Raw genomic sequence first — 17,546 nt, forward strand, 5'->3', positions numbered from 1 at the left:
TGATTGTAACGTATAAAGTGAGGTTCAAAAGTGCCGTTTTCGGAGCGTGTTCTCAATCCGTTGAGGTTTTGCTTCCCAGCAATTGTCAGTTTGGTTGAAATAAACTCATAAAAATTCTCTAGGGTCCCCGACCGCGTGGCTCAGTGGTTGGGCGCTTCCCGGGCACTGAGGTCGCGGGCTCGGTCCCGGGTGGGAGGCGTGCAGAAGGCAGCCTACCCGCGATCCTCTCTCTAAAATCAATAAAAACATTGAAAAGGTTTGAACGTTTCTTCCCTTGACAACACTTCCTGCGACTCTGCGGGGCGGGATCCGCCGCGGGATCAGGCCGGAGGTGCTCTGGGGGAGGTGACGCCAGGCCCCGACCCACTTCCGGTCTCGCCGACGCCATTTCCGGATCCTACCGTCCTGCTCCTCCCCCTCCTCCTCTACGCGGTGGCGGTTTGGCTTCCCGGCTCGGTGTGCGACGCTGTCGTGAGGGGGCGCGCTTTACGGCCGGGCGCGGAGCCAGCGCCGAGCCACTCCTCGGGGAGCGGTGCGGGCGGGAGCGGCGCGGCGGGCGAGGTGGATGCGTGGCGGCGGGGCGGGCGCGGCGTCTGGCCGGCTTTCCACCGCCGCGGAACAGAGCGGGCCTCGGGAGGCGGCGGCGGCACCCAGGGGCGGCCCGGGCGGCGGCCCCGCGGGCAGGATGAGCCTGAGCCCCAAGGAGCTGTCGAGCCTGCTGAGCATCATCTCGGAGGAGGCGGGCGGCGGCAGCACGTTCGAGGGCCTGTCCACCGCCTTCCACCACTACTTCAGCAAGGCCGACCACTTCCGCCTGGGCTCCGTGCTGGTGCTGCTGCTGCAGCAGCCCGACCTGCTGCCCAGCGCGGCGCAGCGGCTCACGGCGCTCTACCTGCTCTGGGAGATGTACCGCACCGAGCCGCTCGCCGCCAACCCCTTCGCCGCCAGCTTCGCGCACCTGCTCAACCCCGCGCCGCCCGCCCGCGGCGGCCAGGAGCCCGACCGGCCTCCGCTCTCAGGTGCGCGGCCGCCGCCGGGGGCGGGAGGGGCCGCGGGTCGCCCGCGCCCGGGCCTTCGCCGCGGGCCAGGCCTCTGCCCGGTCCGCCCTCCCCGCCCCGGCGCGCCGAGCGTCTCAGAAATCCGCCCGAGCGGCGGCGTCTAGGGACGCGGCTGCCGCGGGTCTAAGTCGCAGACGGGGAGCCGGAGGCCGTGGCGCCGACCCGAGCCCGTGGCTGCGCGGGCACGTTGGGCGGCGTCCGGAGACGCGGCGGCCGCCCCGCCGGCGGTTGGGCCCTCGCATCCTGGGGCGGGCGGTCGGCGCGGCTCGGGCCGCGGGCAGGCGACGCGTGACGGCCGGGCGCCGAGAAAGTGCCCAGTGACAGCTGGCGCGGCCGCCTCGAGGAGATGGCAGCGAGGTCGCGGCGAGGCCACGGCTCTTTCTAAGCGGCTGCTGCTCCAGGCGACTCGCCGCCCGCGGGGGGAGGCCGCTCCGCAGGCGGGTGCTGACGGGGGGCCCGGGGAGCGCCGCCTCTGGCCTGTTCCCCGCGGCGCTCACCCCGGGCCCGCGGGCGGAGATGCCGGGCGGGCAGGGCTGGCTCCCGGGTGCCCCTGGGCCTGGGGCATGGGGACGGACAGGTTGGGGTTCAGGCCGCCAGGCCCTTTGAATTCCTCAGGGCAGACAGGGGGCGAGGCCCAAGCCGAGCGTGGACAGCAGATTCACTGTAAACGCCAGTTTGCCAGCGAAGGGGTCCGGGGGTTGCTTATTTTCGCTCTCCCTACCTCAGTTTTTATCTGTGACAGTGCAGACAGTTCCTAGCTGGTAGAGTTATTATGAGGAATAAAAGTCTCTCTTGGTAAGTGCTACCCCATCAGTCCTGCTTTTGTTAAATTAGCTCGGGTGGCGCTCACTCCTGCGGGGCGGGGCGGGCCGGGCCCAGGCTCGGTGCCCAGCGAACGGTTCCGAGGAGCCGGGCCGGGAATGGACGGGAGTAAAGGCTTCCCTGGACTCCAGAAAGGCCTCGGCTGCTGGGCACACAGTCCACCGTGTGGTCGGGCTGTGCCTCATGCCGCCTGCCGGCCCCCAGGAGGGACGCTTTTTTAAAAAATATATATTTTATCGATTTCTTACAGAGGGGAAGGGAGAGGGATAGAGAGTTAGACACACCGATCAGCCTCCTCCTGCACGCCCCACACTGGGGATGTGCCCGCAGCCAGGTACATGCCCTTGACCGGAATCGAACCTGGGACCTTTGAGTCCGCAGGCCGGCGCTCTATCCACTGAGCCACACCGGCCAGGGCAGGAGGGACGCTTGCTGGGCCCTGATGGGAGGTGGTGGCGGGGAGGGAGGGGCCCTGCAGGTCTCAGAAGGTGGAGTGCTGGGCACCTTGAAACCTGGAATCAAGCTGAGCGATGCTGTGCAGGTGCAGCGTCAGACACACGGGTTGGAGGGGAATTCGAGAGAGGAGGTTAGGGAGGTGGGGCAGGACCAGATCAGGAAGGTTTTATCAGGGTGCAGAAGTCTGGGTGTAATTCTGTGTAAACAGGTTCAGTAGTGTGAGCAGATTCGTTCCTAGAAATGTAACTAAAAGGTAAGTGGAGTGTGGACCAGGAAGGCTGCCCTGTGTGTCCCAGGAGGAGGCCAGGGGGTGGCCGGTGCTTGGGTGGGAGGCGGGCTGGGTGCGCAGCTGAGGGTGGGCCGGAGGAAGCGGCGTCAGCCCTGGAGCTGGGCGCTGGGAGATGGGCGCTGGGAGCTGGGAGCTGGGAGGCCAGGGGGGCAGCGCGTGGGCACTGCTGGCGGTGGCTTCCGTCCTAACCGCACAGTGGCTGGTAGCAGAGGGAAAGCATTGCTGAATGTCGCAGTTTTACATTTGTTTTCGCTAGCAGTACATAAGCGTTAGCCTTTGCAGGAATTGAGGCATGTTAAAAACAAAATTCTTAATTACAGAAATCTTAACTTCCATTGATACTGCCTCAAATCATAGCATTTCAAATGACACTGAATTACATTTTCATAAATGTATATATTTGAGTAACTGAAACTTAAAATAATTTTGTCTTTTGACATAAGTTGAGATGGCAAGTAGCAAATGCTAATTTTACCAGACTCATGTTTAAATAGTCACTGGAGAAATTGTCATGCATCTGTATTTACAGGATTTTTACCTCCTATAACTCCGCCAGAAAAGTTTTTTCTTTCCCAGCTAATGCTGGCACCCCCGAGGGAACTCTTCAAAAAGACACCTCGGCAGATCGCACTGATGGATGTTGGGAACATGGGCCAGTCTGTGGACATTAGCGGGCTTCAGCTCGCCTTGGCTGGTAAGGAGGGATGGGTGATTTGGGCATTTTTGTGTATTGTATTAGGAGTTTTTTCTTAAGTTACTCCACTTAACATGCAGGTCTGTGGCTGTGCTAAAAGATTAGTATTTTCCTTGAAAAACATAGTTCCAGTACTTTTGCTGGGTACTGATGGGAGGCAGTGGTGGGGAGGGAAAGGAACTTGGAGTATTGAATGTCTTGAAATCTGGAATCAGAAGCTGAGAGATTTTGTGCAGCTGGAGTGTAGGATACATGGATTGGAGGGGAATTCAAGAGACAAGAATAGGAAAACCCTTCATAATCTAGGTTCATTTTGAGTTTTCACTTGAATGGATTGCTTTTTCAATTTAAGAAGAACACTGAATAAAATTGTTTGTTAAAAACATAAAAAAATGTTCCTCATGTCAGTTTTGCTCAAAGTGAGATCACACATTCAGTGCAATTCCTATAAAAGGTATGTTTTGCAAAAATAGAAAAACCCGTCATAAAATTCCTATGGAGTCTCAAGGGATGCTGAGTAGCCGAAGCAGTGTGCTCCGGGCGCCACTGTGGAAAATGGTTTGGCCGTGTATGGGAGGATTTACTCCCGGCACTTCTGTTCTGTGTCCTGGCTTATGTGTCTGTTTATTCCGGGGCCACACTTCTGAGTACAGTGGCTCTATAACGAGTTTTGAGAATAGGAAGTGCGAGGCGTCCATTTTGTTCTTCTGTTTCAAGATTGTTCGGGCAACTTCTGTGCTACACATATAAGCACATGCATGGGCACTGCTGAAACAAGTGTGATGTGATGGAAAATAGGGGACCTTCTGGAACTGGGTAGGAGGAGTGGAGGAGAGGCACCTGCTTGCTTGCTCTAAGCAAAAACACAGGCTCGGGTCTTACGCTTGAGGGTGATTCACTAGGGAAACTGATATGTAGCCAGATTGGCGGACCCTTGGCCTTGTGATTAAATGAGCCACAGTATTGATTCTGACAGGGCCCCAGTCGTAGACTAATGCACCTGTGACATTTGGCTGCTTATATAAGGTGACATCTCTCCGCAAACTGCGTTTTCCTTGCAGCATTCTGACCTCCTTTTTTAACTGCTGGGTATTAGCAGTATAACAATGGTTATTTTTTGAAATCCAGAAAAATCGTTTCAAGACTTTTCAGATTGAAAGTACACAGAAGTGCTTATTATTCTCTAGTGCCAGATACAATCTATTAACAGAAATAAAATGGTTATTTCCAAAACCAAAGATAGTATGAAAACGGGGTACAGAGGTGATAGTTTCAAGGACCTCACCTTCAGAAGTAATACATAGCTTGAGGATGCTAGCTTTGTATTCAGTAATGTGAGAATCAAATCTGATCCCTCAACTTGTGATGACGAGAGCCTGTGAGAAGTTTTAAAGTATGTCAAGCTCAGAAAGGAATATATGACCAGAGTAGGATTGAGAAGCTTGGCCGAGTGGCTGGCCAAGCCTGCTGCTGCGGTCCCCTGCCCAAGTTTAAGATGTCGCAAGCCATTCATTTCCCAAGTGGGGGAAGAAAAAGCCAAGCCCACCTATCTTATCTGGAGCTAGCGACACAGACCATCTTTGCAGAGGCCTGAGATTCCAATCCCTCAGTGGGATCCAGGGACCAAAGGTGTGGTGAGTGAGTGAGTGAGATGTGTGTGTGTGAATCCAACCAGAAATGGAATTGCAGGATCATATGGTAGCTCTATTTTTAAGTTTTTGAGGAACCTGCATACTGTTTTCTATAGTAGCTGCACCAACTTATATTTCCTCTAACAGTACACGAAGGTTCCCTTTTCTTTATATCCTTGCCAGCATTTATCATCTCAACTTTTTTTAATATATATTTTGAAATTTAAGAATTAAAAAAAATATTTTTATTGATTTCAGAGAGGAAGGGAGTGGGAGAGAGAGATAGAAACATCAGTGATGAAGGAGAATCATTGATCGGCTGCCTCCTGCATGCCCCACACTGGAGATTGAGCCCACAACCTGTGCATGTTTCCTGATGGGAAATCGAACTGTGACCTCCTGGTTCATAGGTCGAAGCTCACTGAGCCACACCAGCCAAGCTTTTTTTTTTTAATTGATTATCTTTTTGAGAGAGAGAGAGAGAGAGAGAGAGAGAGAGAAACATTGGTTTGTTATTCCACTTATTTATGCATTCATTGGTTGCTTATTGTATATGCCAGAGAGAGAGAGAGAGAGAGAGAGAGAGAGAAACATTGGTTTGTTATTCCACTTATTTATGCATTCATTGGTTGCTTATTGTATATGCCAGAGAGAGAGAGAGAGAGAGAGAGAGAGAGAGAAACATTGGTTTGTTATTCCACTTATTTATGCATTCATTGGTTGCTTATTGTATATGCCCTGACCAGGGATCGAACACACAACCTTGACATATTGGGATGACGCTCTAACCAACTGAGTACCTAACCAGGTTTCGTGTTTTTGATAATAGCCATTCTGCCATGTGTGTGGCGATATCTCATGGCTTTGATTTCTATTTCCTTGATGATTAGTTACATTGAGCATCTTTTCATGGCCATCTGTCCTTTTGGGAAAAATGTGTATTCAGACTGTTTGCCCGTTTATTTGGATTTGTTTTGTTTTGTTAATCCTCAACAGAGGATATTTTATGCATTGACTTTTAGAGAGTGGAGGGGAGGAAGGTGGGGTGGGGGGAGGGAAGGGGAGAGACTGAGAGAGAGAAAAAGAGAGAGAGAGAGAGAGGGAAAGAGAGAAAGGATGAAAGGACGGAAAGGAGGGAGGGAGGGAGGAAGGAAGGAAGGGAAAGAAAGGAAAAGCAAGAAAAAGAGCCTGGTTGTCCTGGCTCAGTGGTTGAGCGTTGACCTATGAACCAGGATGAGGGCACAGGCCCGGGTTGTGGGCTGGATCCCCAGTGGCGCGTGCAGGAGGCAGCCAATCAATGATTCTCTCTCATCACTGATGTTTTTTGTTTTTTTTTTTAAACATATTTTATTGATTTTTTACAGAGAGGAAGGGAGAGAGATAGAGAGTCAGAAACACCGATGGGAGAGAAACATCTATCAGCCGCCTCCTGCACATCTCCCACCGGGGATGTGCCTGCAACCCAGGCACATGCCCCTGACCGGAATCGAACCCGGGACCCCTCAGTCCGCAGGCCGACGCTCTATCCACTGAGCCAAACCGGTTTCGGCTCATCACTGATGTTTCTATCTCTCTCTCCCTCTCCCTTCCTCTCTGAAATCAATAAAAATATATTTTAAAAAAGAAAGAAAGAGAAACATCGATGTGAGAAAGACACATCGATTGGTTGCCTCCTGCACCTACCCAGACGGGCTGGGGAAGCAAACCTACAACCCAGGTGTATGTCCAGGGCTGGGAACCCGAAATGCTCTAACACTGAGCCACACCCACTGGCCAGGACGCCCATTTTTTAATTGGGTTGTTTTTTGATGAGTTGTAGTATATGTTCCATGTAGTGGAATACGTGTTCTTCATCTGTTCTACAGTTGATGGGTGCTGTGGACGTTGTTGTGTATCGTCCTGGTGCACGCGTGGCAATTTCTGCTAGATGGGACGATAAGCACACGGGAGACTGATCAAGTATTGGGGCTTGGTTTTCACGTTGCTGTGCCAGTTTTCATGCCCATTAGCAGTGTGCCAGTCACCCGACAACCTCCTCTGCATTTGATAATGCCAGGCTTGTTAATTTCTGCCAATCTGGTGTGTGTGTAATAATACCTTGTGTTTTAACTGATTTCTCCCTGGTTCCTAATGGGATTGAGAATTTTTTTCAGATGTTCATCAGCCATTCAGGATTTATGGCTTTTGTTTGTTTTTATTATTTCTAATCTTCACCTGAGAATATGTTTTTATGGAGTTTTGAGAGAGAGGAAGGAAGAGGAAGGGAGAGAAACATCGATTGGTTGCCTCCCTCACGCACCCCGACCAGGGATTGAACCGCAACCTGGGTATATGCCCCGACGGGAAATGGTATCGTTGACCTTTTTGGTGCATGGAACTGCTCCACCCAACTGAGCCACACCAGCCAGGTCCAGGCTTTTTGGTTTTTAAAAATAAAACTCTTGTTGAAGTCATTAGCCCATGTTTTCCCATTTTTAAAAATTGATTTGTAGGTGTTTTGAAGAAGAATACACGCATTCTGAATCTGGCCCTTTGCGCACGTGAGGCAGGTAGCTTTCCGCAGTTAGTAGCCTGTCTTTCATTCTCCTTGAGGTGCCCTCAATTTTAAAATGTCTCCGTTTTTGACCTTTTCAGAACGCCAGTCTGAATTGCCGACCCAAAGTAAGGCTAGCTTCCCCAGTATTCTCAGTGACCCAGACCCGGACTCTTCTAATTCTGGATTTGACAGCTCCGTGGCCTCTCAGATCACAGAAGCTTTAGTCAGTGGACCGAAGCCGCCTATTGAAAGTAGGTACATGTTTCATACTCTCGGTTTTATTTTATCATCACCCTGAGTTGCTTTTCTAAAACATTGTTAGTTTCGTTGCTGCTTAAACTAGAATCTAATGAGAAACTCAGTGGAGTGTCTAGAGGGCCGTGGAGACGCTCGGTGAGTTACCTTCGGTAATGAAATCACAGTATCTGTCATCAGCGCATGTGAAGATACACATTCTCCGATTTTACTGAAATGAGACTATTTTGTAGCTTATTATTATACCTCTTTATTAATTTTATCACTATCATTATTTTCTCCATTGTAAAGTTTTCCTGATCTTATAGTTCTTAATTTAAAAAAAATCCATTGAACTTGAAGTATTAGAGCGGCATCTTGTGGTTTTATAGGCTTCTGTGTTTTACTGGTGAAGGCCCGCCTTCTGCTCAGGGGTGAGAACAGGTTCTTCAGATCGCAGCGTCCCCATGAGCCTGAGGCTCACACTGACTCTGCCGTTTACAGTCCGTCTCTGGCGTCAGTGGGATACTGAAGTCTCAGCCGGTCACAGGTGTGCCTGAAGCTCATGCACCTGGTGTGTAGCTCACACGTGCCAGGACCAGCGTTGACGCGTGGGCCACGGGAGGCAGGTGACAGCAAACCTGCAGACACCGGTCAGGGCACCAGGCATCCCTCCCGCGGGAACCTGACACAGTGTCGTGCTTCCCATGAAGTGTTAAAAACTGATTCTGTTGGAAAGAGCTTCAGCGGCTAGTTCTGCGATGTAAATGAGGAGAGAGTGTAACATACGGTGTTAGTTCTTAGCCAGAAAACAGACATTTTCAGTAAACCAGAGTATGCTCTCAGATTTTGCAGGGGCTGGGATCCAGAGGAGCGAGCCCTCAGGCCCTGTGTGGAGACCAGGGTGTGGAACTTGTTTAGCAGAAGTTCCAGCCAGCATTATTTTAGTGGGCTTCTAACTTAGAGAGCAATCATGTTTTATGAAATAGGTGAAGTGTTGAGTCGCTTTATTTTCCTGTTGTACTTTTATTATTTTATGAAAATGAATATGGTATTTGTGAATTTATGGAAGTCTTCAGATTTATTTGAAAATGTCAAGTCCACTATACATTTTTAAAAAATATGTATATATTTTTATTGATTTGAGAGAGGAGAGGGAGAAAGAGAGAAACTTCAATGATGAGAGAGAATCATTGATCAGTTGCCTCCTACACCCCCTGCTGGAGATGGAGCCCGCAGCCCTGGCAGTGCCCTGACCAGGAATCGAACTGTTTCCTCCCAGTTCATAGGTTAATGTTCAACCACTGGACAGCCGTACATTCCCCCTGACATCTCGTCTCCATGTAATTCGCCACTTCAAGGTTGTAAGAGGCAAAGGCTGAACTAGTACACAACCTAGTGGTCTCAGGATAGAATGGTGGTAACTAAGAATAGGATGAGTGAGATCAAATAGGGTTTCATTTTCCCGAGAGGCTGTCACCCATAGGGCAGGTCGTGTCCTTTGCATTGAGTGGTAAGCATGCTCAAATGAAGGTTGTCAGCTCCTGGTGCCTCTCTTCAGAAATACAGCCATTTGGTCTCTGGCATAATAATGTGTGTGCTTCACTTTCTTCTTTGTATCATGAATGAACCCTGACCTATATCCCTTCTGCTTCTGGTTTTGAAGCCAGTTTTATCATGTTATTCTTATTAAAAGGGTGTTAGTCTCCTTCATTAAGTGAAACGCGTGTAGATGCACACAGATGTGTGCAGTGTGAACTCACTGATAGAGTCAGTCTCGTGTTACTTCTCATTTACAGGCCATTTTCGGCCAGAGTTTATTCGTCCACCACCTCCACTCCACATCTGTGAGGACGAGCTGGCCTGGCTGAACCCAACAGAGCCCGACCATTCCATTCAGTGGGATAAATCCATGTGCGTTAAGAATAGCACGGGTGTAGAGATCAAGCGAATAATGGCCAAAGCCTTCAAAAGCCCCTTATCTTCTCCTCAACAAACACAGGTAAACCTTTTCTTTAACCGTCAAGCATTGATTTTTGTTTTCTCATCATGTGGTAAGTGACCCCTAGGGCAGTGATGGCGAACCTATGACACGCGAACTCGTTTTTTTGGTTGATTTTTCTTTGTTAAATGGCATTTAAATATATAAAATAAATATCAAAAATATAAGTCTTTGTTTTACTATGGTTGCAAATATCAAAAAATTTCTATATGTGACACAGCACCAGAGTTAAGTTAGGGTTTTTCAAAATACTGACACGCCAAGCTCAAAAGGTTCGCCATCACTGCCCTAGGGTGATCTGAAGCGTTGCTCTGCCCGCCCACTGGTGGGGCAGGAGCTTGATGACTAACCATGTGCTGAGGTTTGACTCTGGGAGAGGGGGAAGGGCTTTTTTGGCACTTGGCTCCCGCTGTGTGCCAGCCAGACAATCCATGTGGCTGGGCAGGAATCTCCTGAGGGTGAGCGACTTCTCAGCCTGTCATGGGGGAGGAAGGAGGAAGCGCAGGTGGTAAACTCGCCCCATCACACCGCTGGGTAGGAGTGGGGTTGAGGCTCACAGTGGGCCCCGCTGCCCTTGAGGGAAAGGCAAGGACACACTGTGGGTGGTGTCTGGTTGGTGACTCCTGTTCAGGTCGCACATTCACATTAGACCCTGTCAGGAGATGCTGACATCTCCGGTGCAGTTACCACCAGAAATATTCCTTGCAGAGTCAGGTAGGCAGCTGTTTGTAGTTCACTTTACTTACTATGCCACCCAGAAGCACAGTCCACTCTGGTACATAAAGTACATAGGGGACAGAACACAGACAATTTTAAAGTAAAAGTAATTGATTATTTGGCAGGAAAAAAATTGTTTTTGAATTACAAGTATGCTTGTGGCTTGAACCATAAATACTGCAAAGGGGTGGATTGCAAGAAAGCCCCCCCTCCCCAGCCTACTACCCCCTCCCCAGCCTGCTCCCCCCTCCCCAGCCTACTACCCCCTCCCCAGCCTGCTCTCCCTCTCCCCACCCTGCTCCCCCTCTCCCCAACCTGTTCCCTCTCCAGGCTTCCTTTTCCCACCTGGAGCGGGGCTGTGCAGTTGTTTTAGATGTCCCTCAATTCTCTACGGTCTAGGTTTTTTAGGGGAACTGATTGGTAAATAAAATTATTTTTGACAGAGAAAGAAACCCACAAAGGACTTAAGGACAATGTTGTTACAATCCACTTATTTTATTCAACCAGACAATATTGAGTCTGGCTTAATTCCCAGGAGGAATCACTGGCATATTTATAAACTGTCTTAATTTATCGCCCTGGCCGGGTGGCTCAGTTGGTTGGAGTGTCATCCCGTATACCACAAAGATTGTGGGTTTGATTCCCAGTCAGGGCACATACCTACGTTTTTGGTTTGATCCCTGGTTGGGACGCACACAGGAGGCAACCCATTGATGACTGCCTCTCAATCTCTCTCTCTCTCTCTCTCTCTCTTTCAAAATCAATAAAACGTATCCTCAGGTGAGGAGAAAGTAATAATAGAGGTGTTTATATTTTAAAATCGTTATAATTCAGATGTAAATTGAAAAATACAAAGTCGTTATGATCATATATTTCAGGGAAGAAATTTATGAAGTTGGTTCAATGGAGGTAATTTTGTAGCTGCTTGTAAATAAAATATGTATTTTTGTATGCAGCAAAGAGAATGCTACTTTGACTCAAGAACCTTTTTTTTTTTTTAAAACTTAGCTCCTTGGTGAGTTGGAAAAAGACCCCAAACTTGTTTATCATATTGGCCTCACGCCAGCCAAGCTTCCTGACCTGGTGGAGAACAACCCTCTCGTCGCTATAGAGATGCTGCTGAAGCTGATGCAGTCCAGCCAGATCACCGAGTACTTTTCAGTCCTAGTCAATATGGATATGTCTTTACATTCCATGGAAGTGGTGAACCGGTAAGTCCCTACTCGTGGTCAGATGCGGGGGGGTAGACACCTGATTACATGGCCAGCAGGGAAAAACGACCACAAAGTTTTCTCTGGTCTTAGCCTGAGAAAACCCAATAAATGAAATAATCTGAGCTTTAGTGTTCACTGCATGTAAATTTAGCATCCCCAGGAAAGAACCAGGAGGGTAGGATTTCAAATATTTAGCATTAATCCTATATAATCCTATCTAATAAAAGAGAAACATGGTAATTAGCTGTACCTCCGCTACCCTTCCCATTGGCTAATCAGGGTGATATGCAGATTAACTGCCAGTCAAGATGGGGGCCGGCAGCCAGGCAGCTTGAAGTGAACATGAGGCTTGCTTGCTTCAGTGACGGAGGACTCCAACGTTCCCCACCTGCCGCTGCCCGCCTCTGAGCTTGCAGTTTGAAACATTGTTACAAATATAGAAGCTAAACAAAACCCCAGAAACCTGCTTTCAGCCAGCCGCGATCTCAGAGCTGGAGTTGAAACAGTGTTTCAATTATAGAACCCAAACAAACCAGATACCTGCTTTCAGCTGCCAAGGCCTAAGAGCTGGAGCCAAGCCTCAGAGCTAAAGCTGGCCCAGAATTAAAAAAAAGAAAGAAAAAAAGGAGCGGCTGGGAGCTTCAGTCATCTGCCAGCCTGAAAACAGACCTCAGCCCCTCACCCAGGCTGGCCAGGCACCCCAGTGGGGCCCCCACCCTGAAGGGTGTGTGACCAGCTGCAAACAGCTATCATCCCCTCACCCAGGCTGGCCAGGCACCCCAGTGGAGACCCCCACCCTGATCCAGGACACCCTTCAGGGCAGACCAGCCGGCCCCCACCCGTGCACCAGGCCTCTATCCTATATAGTAAAAGGGTAATATGCCTCCCAGCACCAGGATCAGCGGAGCCGCGAGGCCTCCTGGCACCGGGATCAGCGTGACAGGGGGCAGCGCCCAAACCCCCTGATCGCCCTGCGGCTCTGTGTGTGACAGGGGGCAGGGCCACAACCTCCCTATCGGCCCTGCTCTGTTCATGACAGGGGAAGGTGCCCCAACCCCCTGATCAGCCCTGCTCTGTGCCTGATAGGGGGGAGCTCCCCAACCCCCTGATCACCCTGCGGCTCTGTGTGTGACAGGGTGCGGCACCCCAACCCCCTGATCGGCCCTGCTCTGTGTGTGACAGGGTGCTGCGCCCCAACCGCGCCCCCACCGGCCCTGCTCTGTGTGTGACGGGGTACAGCCATAACCTCCCCATCGGCCCTGCCCTGAGTGTGACAGTGGCGGCGCCCCAACCCCCTGATCGGCCCGGCTCTGTGGGTGATAGAGGGCGGTGCCCCAACTCTCCTATTGGCCCTACTCTGTGAGTGACAGGGGGGAGCTCCTCAACCCCCTGATGGGCCCTCTCTGTGCGTGACGGGGGAGCTCCCCAACCCCCTGATCGACCCTGCTCTGTGCGTGACAGGGTACAGAGCCCCAACCCCCCTGATGGGCCCTACTCTGTGAGTGACGGGGCAGCGCTCCAACCCCCTGATTAGCCCTGTTCTGTGTGTGACGGGGTGGCGCCACAACCTCCCCATCAACCCTGCCTTGAGTGTGACAGGGGGCGGTGCCCCAACCCCCCAGTCGGCCCTACCCTGAGCGTGACTGAGGGTGGCATCGCAACCTCCCTATCCGCCCTGCTCTGTGCATGACAGGGCGGTGCCCCAACTCCCCAATCAGCCCTGCTCTGAGCCCGACCAGGGGCTGCACCTAGGGATTGGGCCTGCCCTCTGCCACCCGGGAGCAGGCCTAAGCCAGCAGGTCGTTATCACCCAAGGGGTCCCAGACTGCGAGAGGGCACAGGCAGGTCTGAGGGATCTCCCCTCCTCCCCAAGTGCACAAATTTTTGTGCACCGGGCTTCTAGTTCTATATAATAAAAGGCTAATATGCAAATAGACTGAATGACTGGTTGCTATGACGTGCACTGACCACCAGGGGGCAGACGCTCAATGCAGGAGCTGCCCCCTGGTGGTCAGTGTGCTCCCACAGGGGGAACACCTCTCAGCCAGAAGCCCTGAGCCGGGTACACAGCTGGTGAGGGCAGTGGCAGTGCTGGGAGCCTCTCCTGCCTCCATGGCAGTTGGACATACCCGTAGGGCTCCTGGACTGTGAGAGGGCATAGGCCGGACTGAGGGACCCCCCCCCCCCCAAGTGCACAAATTTTGTGTACCGGGTCTCATACTATAATTGGAACGATACAGATTAGCATGGCCCCTGTGCAAGGATGACATGCAAATTCGTGAAGCGTTCCATATTTAAAGAAGAAAAAAAAAAAGAACACGTCCTTTTAAGTTAATAAACTAGTGAAAAAAGTCTAGCTGAAGCCAGGTGACCCCAAGTAGGAGAGTGTTTCTTTGTGGGGCGGGAAAGGCAGCATGAGGTTCTAGCTGTACTTTCTTACTGGTGCAACTGGTGAACTGGGTTTTTAAAACACGCTGCTTCACCTGCCTTCTCCCTGAGGCCTGTCCCGTGCCCTTAGACCGCTCTTCTTAGGGCTGTGTTCTGTCAAGTCCAGGGGTGGACCGAGTCGAGGGCTCATTCTTCCCCTCACCACGTTCTTGCGGAAGTTACTGTCAGACGTTTGCACTTAGTCCAAGAATCACTCAGTAATCTCAAGAACAAGATCTGCTTTGTGCCCCCCCCAGTGATCGTGAGTCACCCTTGAGTGTGAAGCAGCTGTGGCCGCAGTAGCCTCTGGTGATGTTTCCTCAGAACCCTAGTTCCTCAGCGCCCAATGGATAAAGTTCTAGACTTAGGGATGTTTTGTTTCTTCCAGAAATGCATACTGTATAGTTAGCATGCATACCTTTTTTTATTTTTCCATAAAAATTCCCTAGAGTCCTTTAAAAAATACTAGCTTCCCTTTTGAGACTCTAAACCAGCCGTGGGCAAACTATGGTCCGTTTGAAATGAATAAAACTAAAAAAAAAAAAAAAAAAAGACCGTACCCTTTTATATAATGATGTTTACTTTGAATTTATATTAGTTCACACAAACACTCCATCCATGCTTTTGTTCCGGCCCTCCGGTCCAGTTTAAGAACCCATTGTGGCCCTCGAGTAAAAAAGTTTGCCCACCCCCCCTGCTCTAAACTGATCTCCCCATACCCTGCCTTTTGTTAACCTTCAGCCAGGTGCCCCCTTCCCTCCCCCACGAGGTCTGAAGGGGAAGGTCTTGAGTACCCTGTGAACCCCTGGCTCCAAGCTTTACTCAGACCATTGACACCTCTACTGAAGTGTCAATTTAAGTCATTCGTCCTTTTAAGACTCTTCCCAACTCTTTTCACTTACATTATTACTCTTTCTAGCACTTAAGTTATATTGTACAGTTTAGCTACTAAACTTACACCTCCCTCACACACACTGCTTGGCATAGCACTTATATATAATCAGAATTTAGTAAATGAATGGAATCACTGTCAAGGTTATTAGAGCTTGGAAAAAATAACTGAATTATGATTCAGCCAAAACAGAGACATGGTGCTCACAGAATTGATTGCTTAATGAGTGATTATAATGCATAATGCAAAATGACAGAAAATGCAAGTGTCATTTATTAACAGATGGGCATGCCTCTTAGGTTTATTTGCATAAGTATATTTAAAACTAGGTAAATTGGTCATCAGAAATTCACACGAAAAGACCAAAGGAAATGTGGTATCTTATGGTTAACAATATTCTTTGATGTGAGCATATAAAATAACCCTGCTTTTCTACTCTGAAACAGACTGACTACAGCTGTTGACCTACCTCCTGAGTTCATCCACCTTTACATATCAAATTGCATCTCTACTTGTGAACAGATTAAGGATAAGTATATGCAGGTAACCAATAGAAATTTTAGTAAATTTTATAAATAACCTGCCAAGAAAATGGGCACACTGAACTTTTCTTTTGTTTTTCAGAATCGTTTGGTGCGTCTGGTGTGTGTCTTTCTTCAGTCCTTGATCCGTAACAAAATCATCAACGTGCAGGACCTGTTCATAGAGGTGCAGGCGTTTTGCATCGAGTTCAGTAGGATCCGAGAAGCTGCCGGCCTTTTCCGGTTGTTGAAGACACTGGACACTGGGGACACGCCTTCCGAGACCAAAACGTCAAAGTAGTACCTCATCAGCACCACCTGTTCAGCTGTGCTGTGATCTCAGTTTTAACTGTTAGAACCCTGAGTGGATTTTTTGTTGTAATACTATAAACAACACTTCAGCTACTTAAAGCAGTTTAACTTTCCTGGGTGACTTTTTCCTTCAGAAGAATTTTTGGTAAGAACTTGAAAAATGTCTTTAGGTGTCTTACAGAAGGAATGGTTATCCAAAGAAAGGTTATTGCAAAAAAGTAGGTGAGGTTGTTAGCACTAAAAAGCAAGGTGTTTTTGTTAAAATGGATTTCAGGCTTCTGATTAAGAATCCAGCTTTCCTAAAGTTCCGATGTTAAACGTATTTAATGAGAGAAAATGACGACTAAGACTTTGCTATACTGACCTTGAGGTGAAATCAGTTGAATGTTTTTGGGTCAAGTGGCAAACAGGTTGATCCTTGAACCCATTACGCAGGTAACTCTTCTCATTAAGCAGAGTTTGAACCAAGGACATACTTGTAACTTTATCCTTTCTTGTTTGAGGACTTAACAGATATAACAAGAATAAATTCATTTCCTGGGCCTCTTATAAACACAGGAAGTCTTAGAAACCTTGATCAGGGTTATAACAGCTGGTATAGTTTTGTTTTTTTTTCTCTCGAGATGTTCTTTAGTTATGAGTCTAGCTAGGATAGTAATTTTTGAGGAGAAACATCATCTGTACTTTGGGGAGGAATCTCCATGTAAAATAAACTGCTCTGCTGGTGGTGCAGGTGCCGACTGAGAAGCAGGAGGGCATCGTGTGGGCTCAGGACAACAGTGCCTTATATTAAAGTTGTTTTTTATAAACTATGATCAGAATGTATTTTTTTCTTGAAGAAATTGTGAAAAATTATTCATATAATGAGGTATTTTCAAAGCATGTACAGTCAAACCTTGTTTCTTAAACGCCTCTCATCTTGAACAATTCAGTTCTCAATGGAAAAAATGTCTCAGTTGTGGAACCAAACTTTAGTTTTTGGCTGCTGAGCTGTGAATATTTTCGTGAAATGGATGAGCAGCACAGTTTAAGACATTAAGAGGCATCAAGAGTGCTACTGAGGCTAAGGGTGTGAAAGAAGCCATGACCACAGGCAGTTGAAGAGGTAGGAAAACTGGCTGATTTGGGTGAAGGAAAAGCAGTTCACCTGCGGCAGCATTTCCAGGCAGTGACATGAAAGACACCCCTGGACCAGTGCTGAAGGGGGTGGTTTGATAAATGTAAGAAAAGACGTGTTTGTTTATATATTAAACAGTATGCACTGTGTATGAGAAAGGTTAAAATGGGATTTAGGGGCCTGGAATGGATTAATTCAATTCACATTATTTTTAATGTGGAAAATGGTTCGGTTTTTGAACAAGTCACTTCTCCAACAGCCTCTGAACAAAGTAAGTTTGAGCCACGAGGTTCCACTGTATTTTATAGGGAAACCAGAGGCCCGATGCATGTAATCCGTGTGCAGGGGGCAGTCCCCTCCGCCCAGCCTGCACCAGCTCGCAGTCCTGGAGCCCTCGGGGGATGTCGGGCGACACCGGCACCTGGACATCCCTCTCGCAGTCCGGGACACCGCATGCACCAGTGATCATACTTTTCATGCAGGTGAAAGGCATCTTGCTGTTGTATTGGCAGCTACCTTTTCCCCCCCGATTATAACATGATCCTTCTGAGGCAGTAGTACCATTTTGGCAGTAGTACCATTTTCCCCATCTTATGGGTGGAAAAACTGAAGCAGAGACAAGTA

At 49.1% G+C, this 17,546-nt stretch overlaps 1 protein-coding gene across 1 annotated transcript; it reads left to right on the top strand.

The window, feature by feature from the left end:
- Positions 1-441: 441 nt before the first annotated feature.
- Positions 442-16,617, top strand: CNOT11 (CCR4-NOT transcription complex subunit 11). Its single transcript, XM_081101627.1, has 7 exons — positions 442-1,019; positions 3,155-3,319; positions 7,585-7,737; positions 9,520-9,722; positions 11,448-11,650; positions 15,419-15,515; positions 15,597-16,617. Exons 1-7 carry the CDS (start codon positions 566-568, stop codon positions 15,792-15,794), a joined length of 1,473 nt encoding a protein of 490 aa, XP_080957753.1. The 5' UTR covers positions 442-565; the 3' UTR covers positions 15,795-16,617.
- Positions 16,618-17,546: the final 929 nt, after the last annotated feature.

The sequence above is a fragment of the Myotis nattereri genome (genome assembly GCF_964212035.1).
Source record: "Myotis nattereri genome assembly, chromosome: 10".
Taxonomy (NCBI): domain Eukaryota; kingdom Metazoa; phylum Chordata; class Mammalia; order Chiroptera; family Vespertilionidae; genus Myotis; species Myotis nattereri.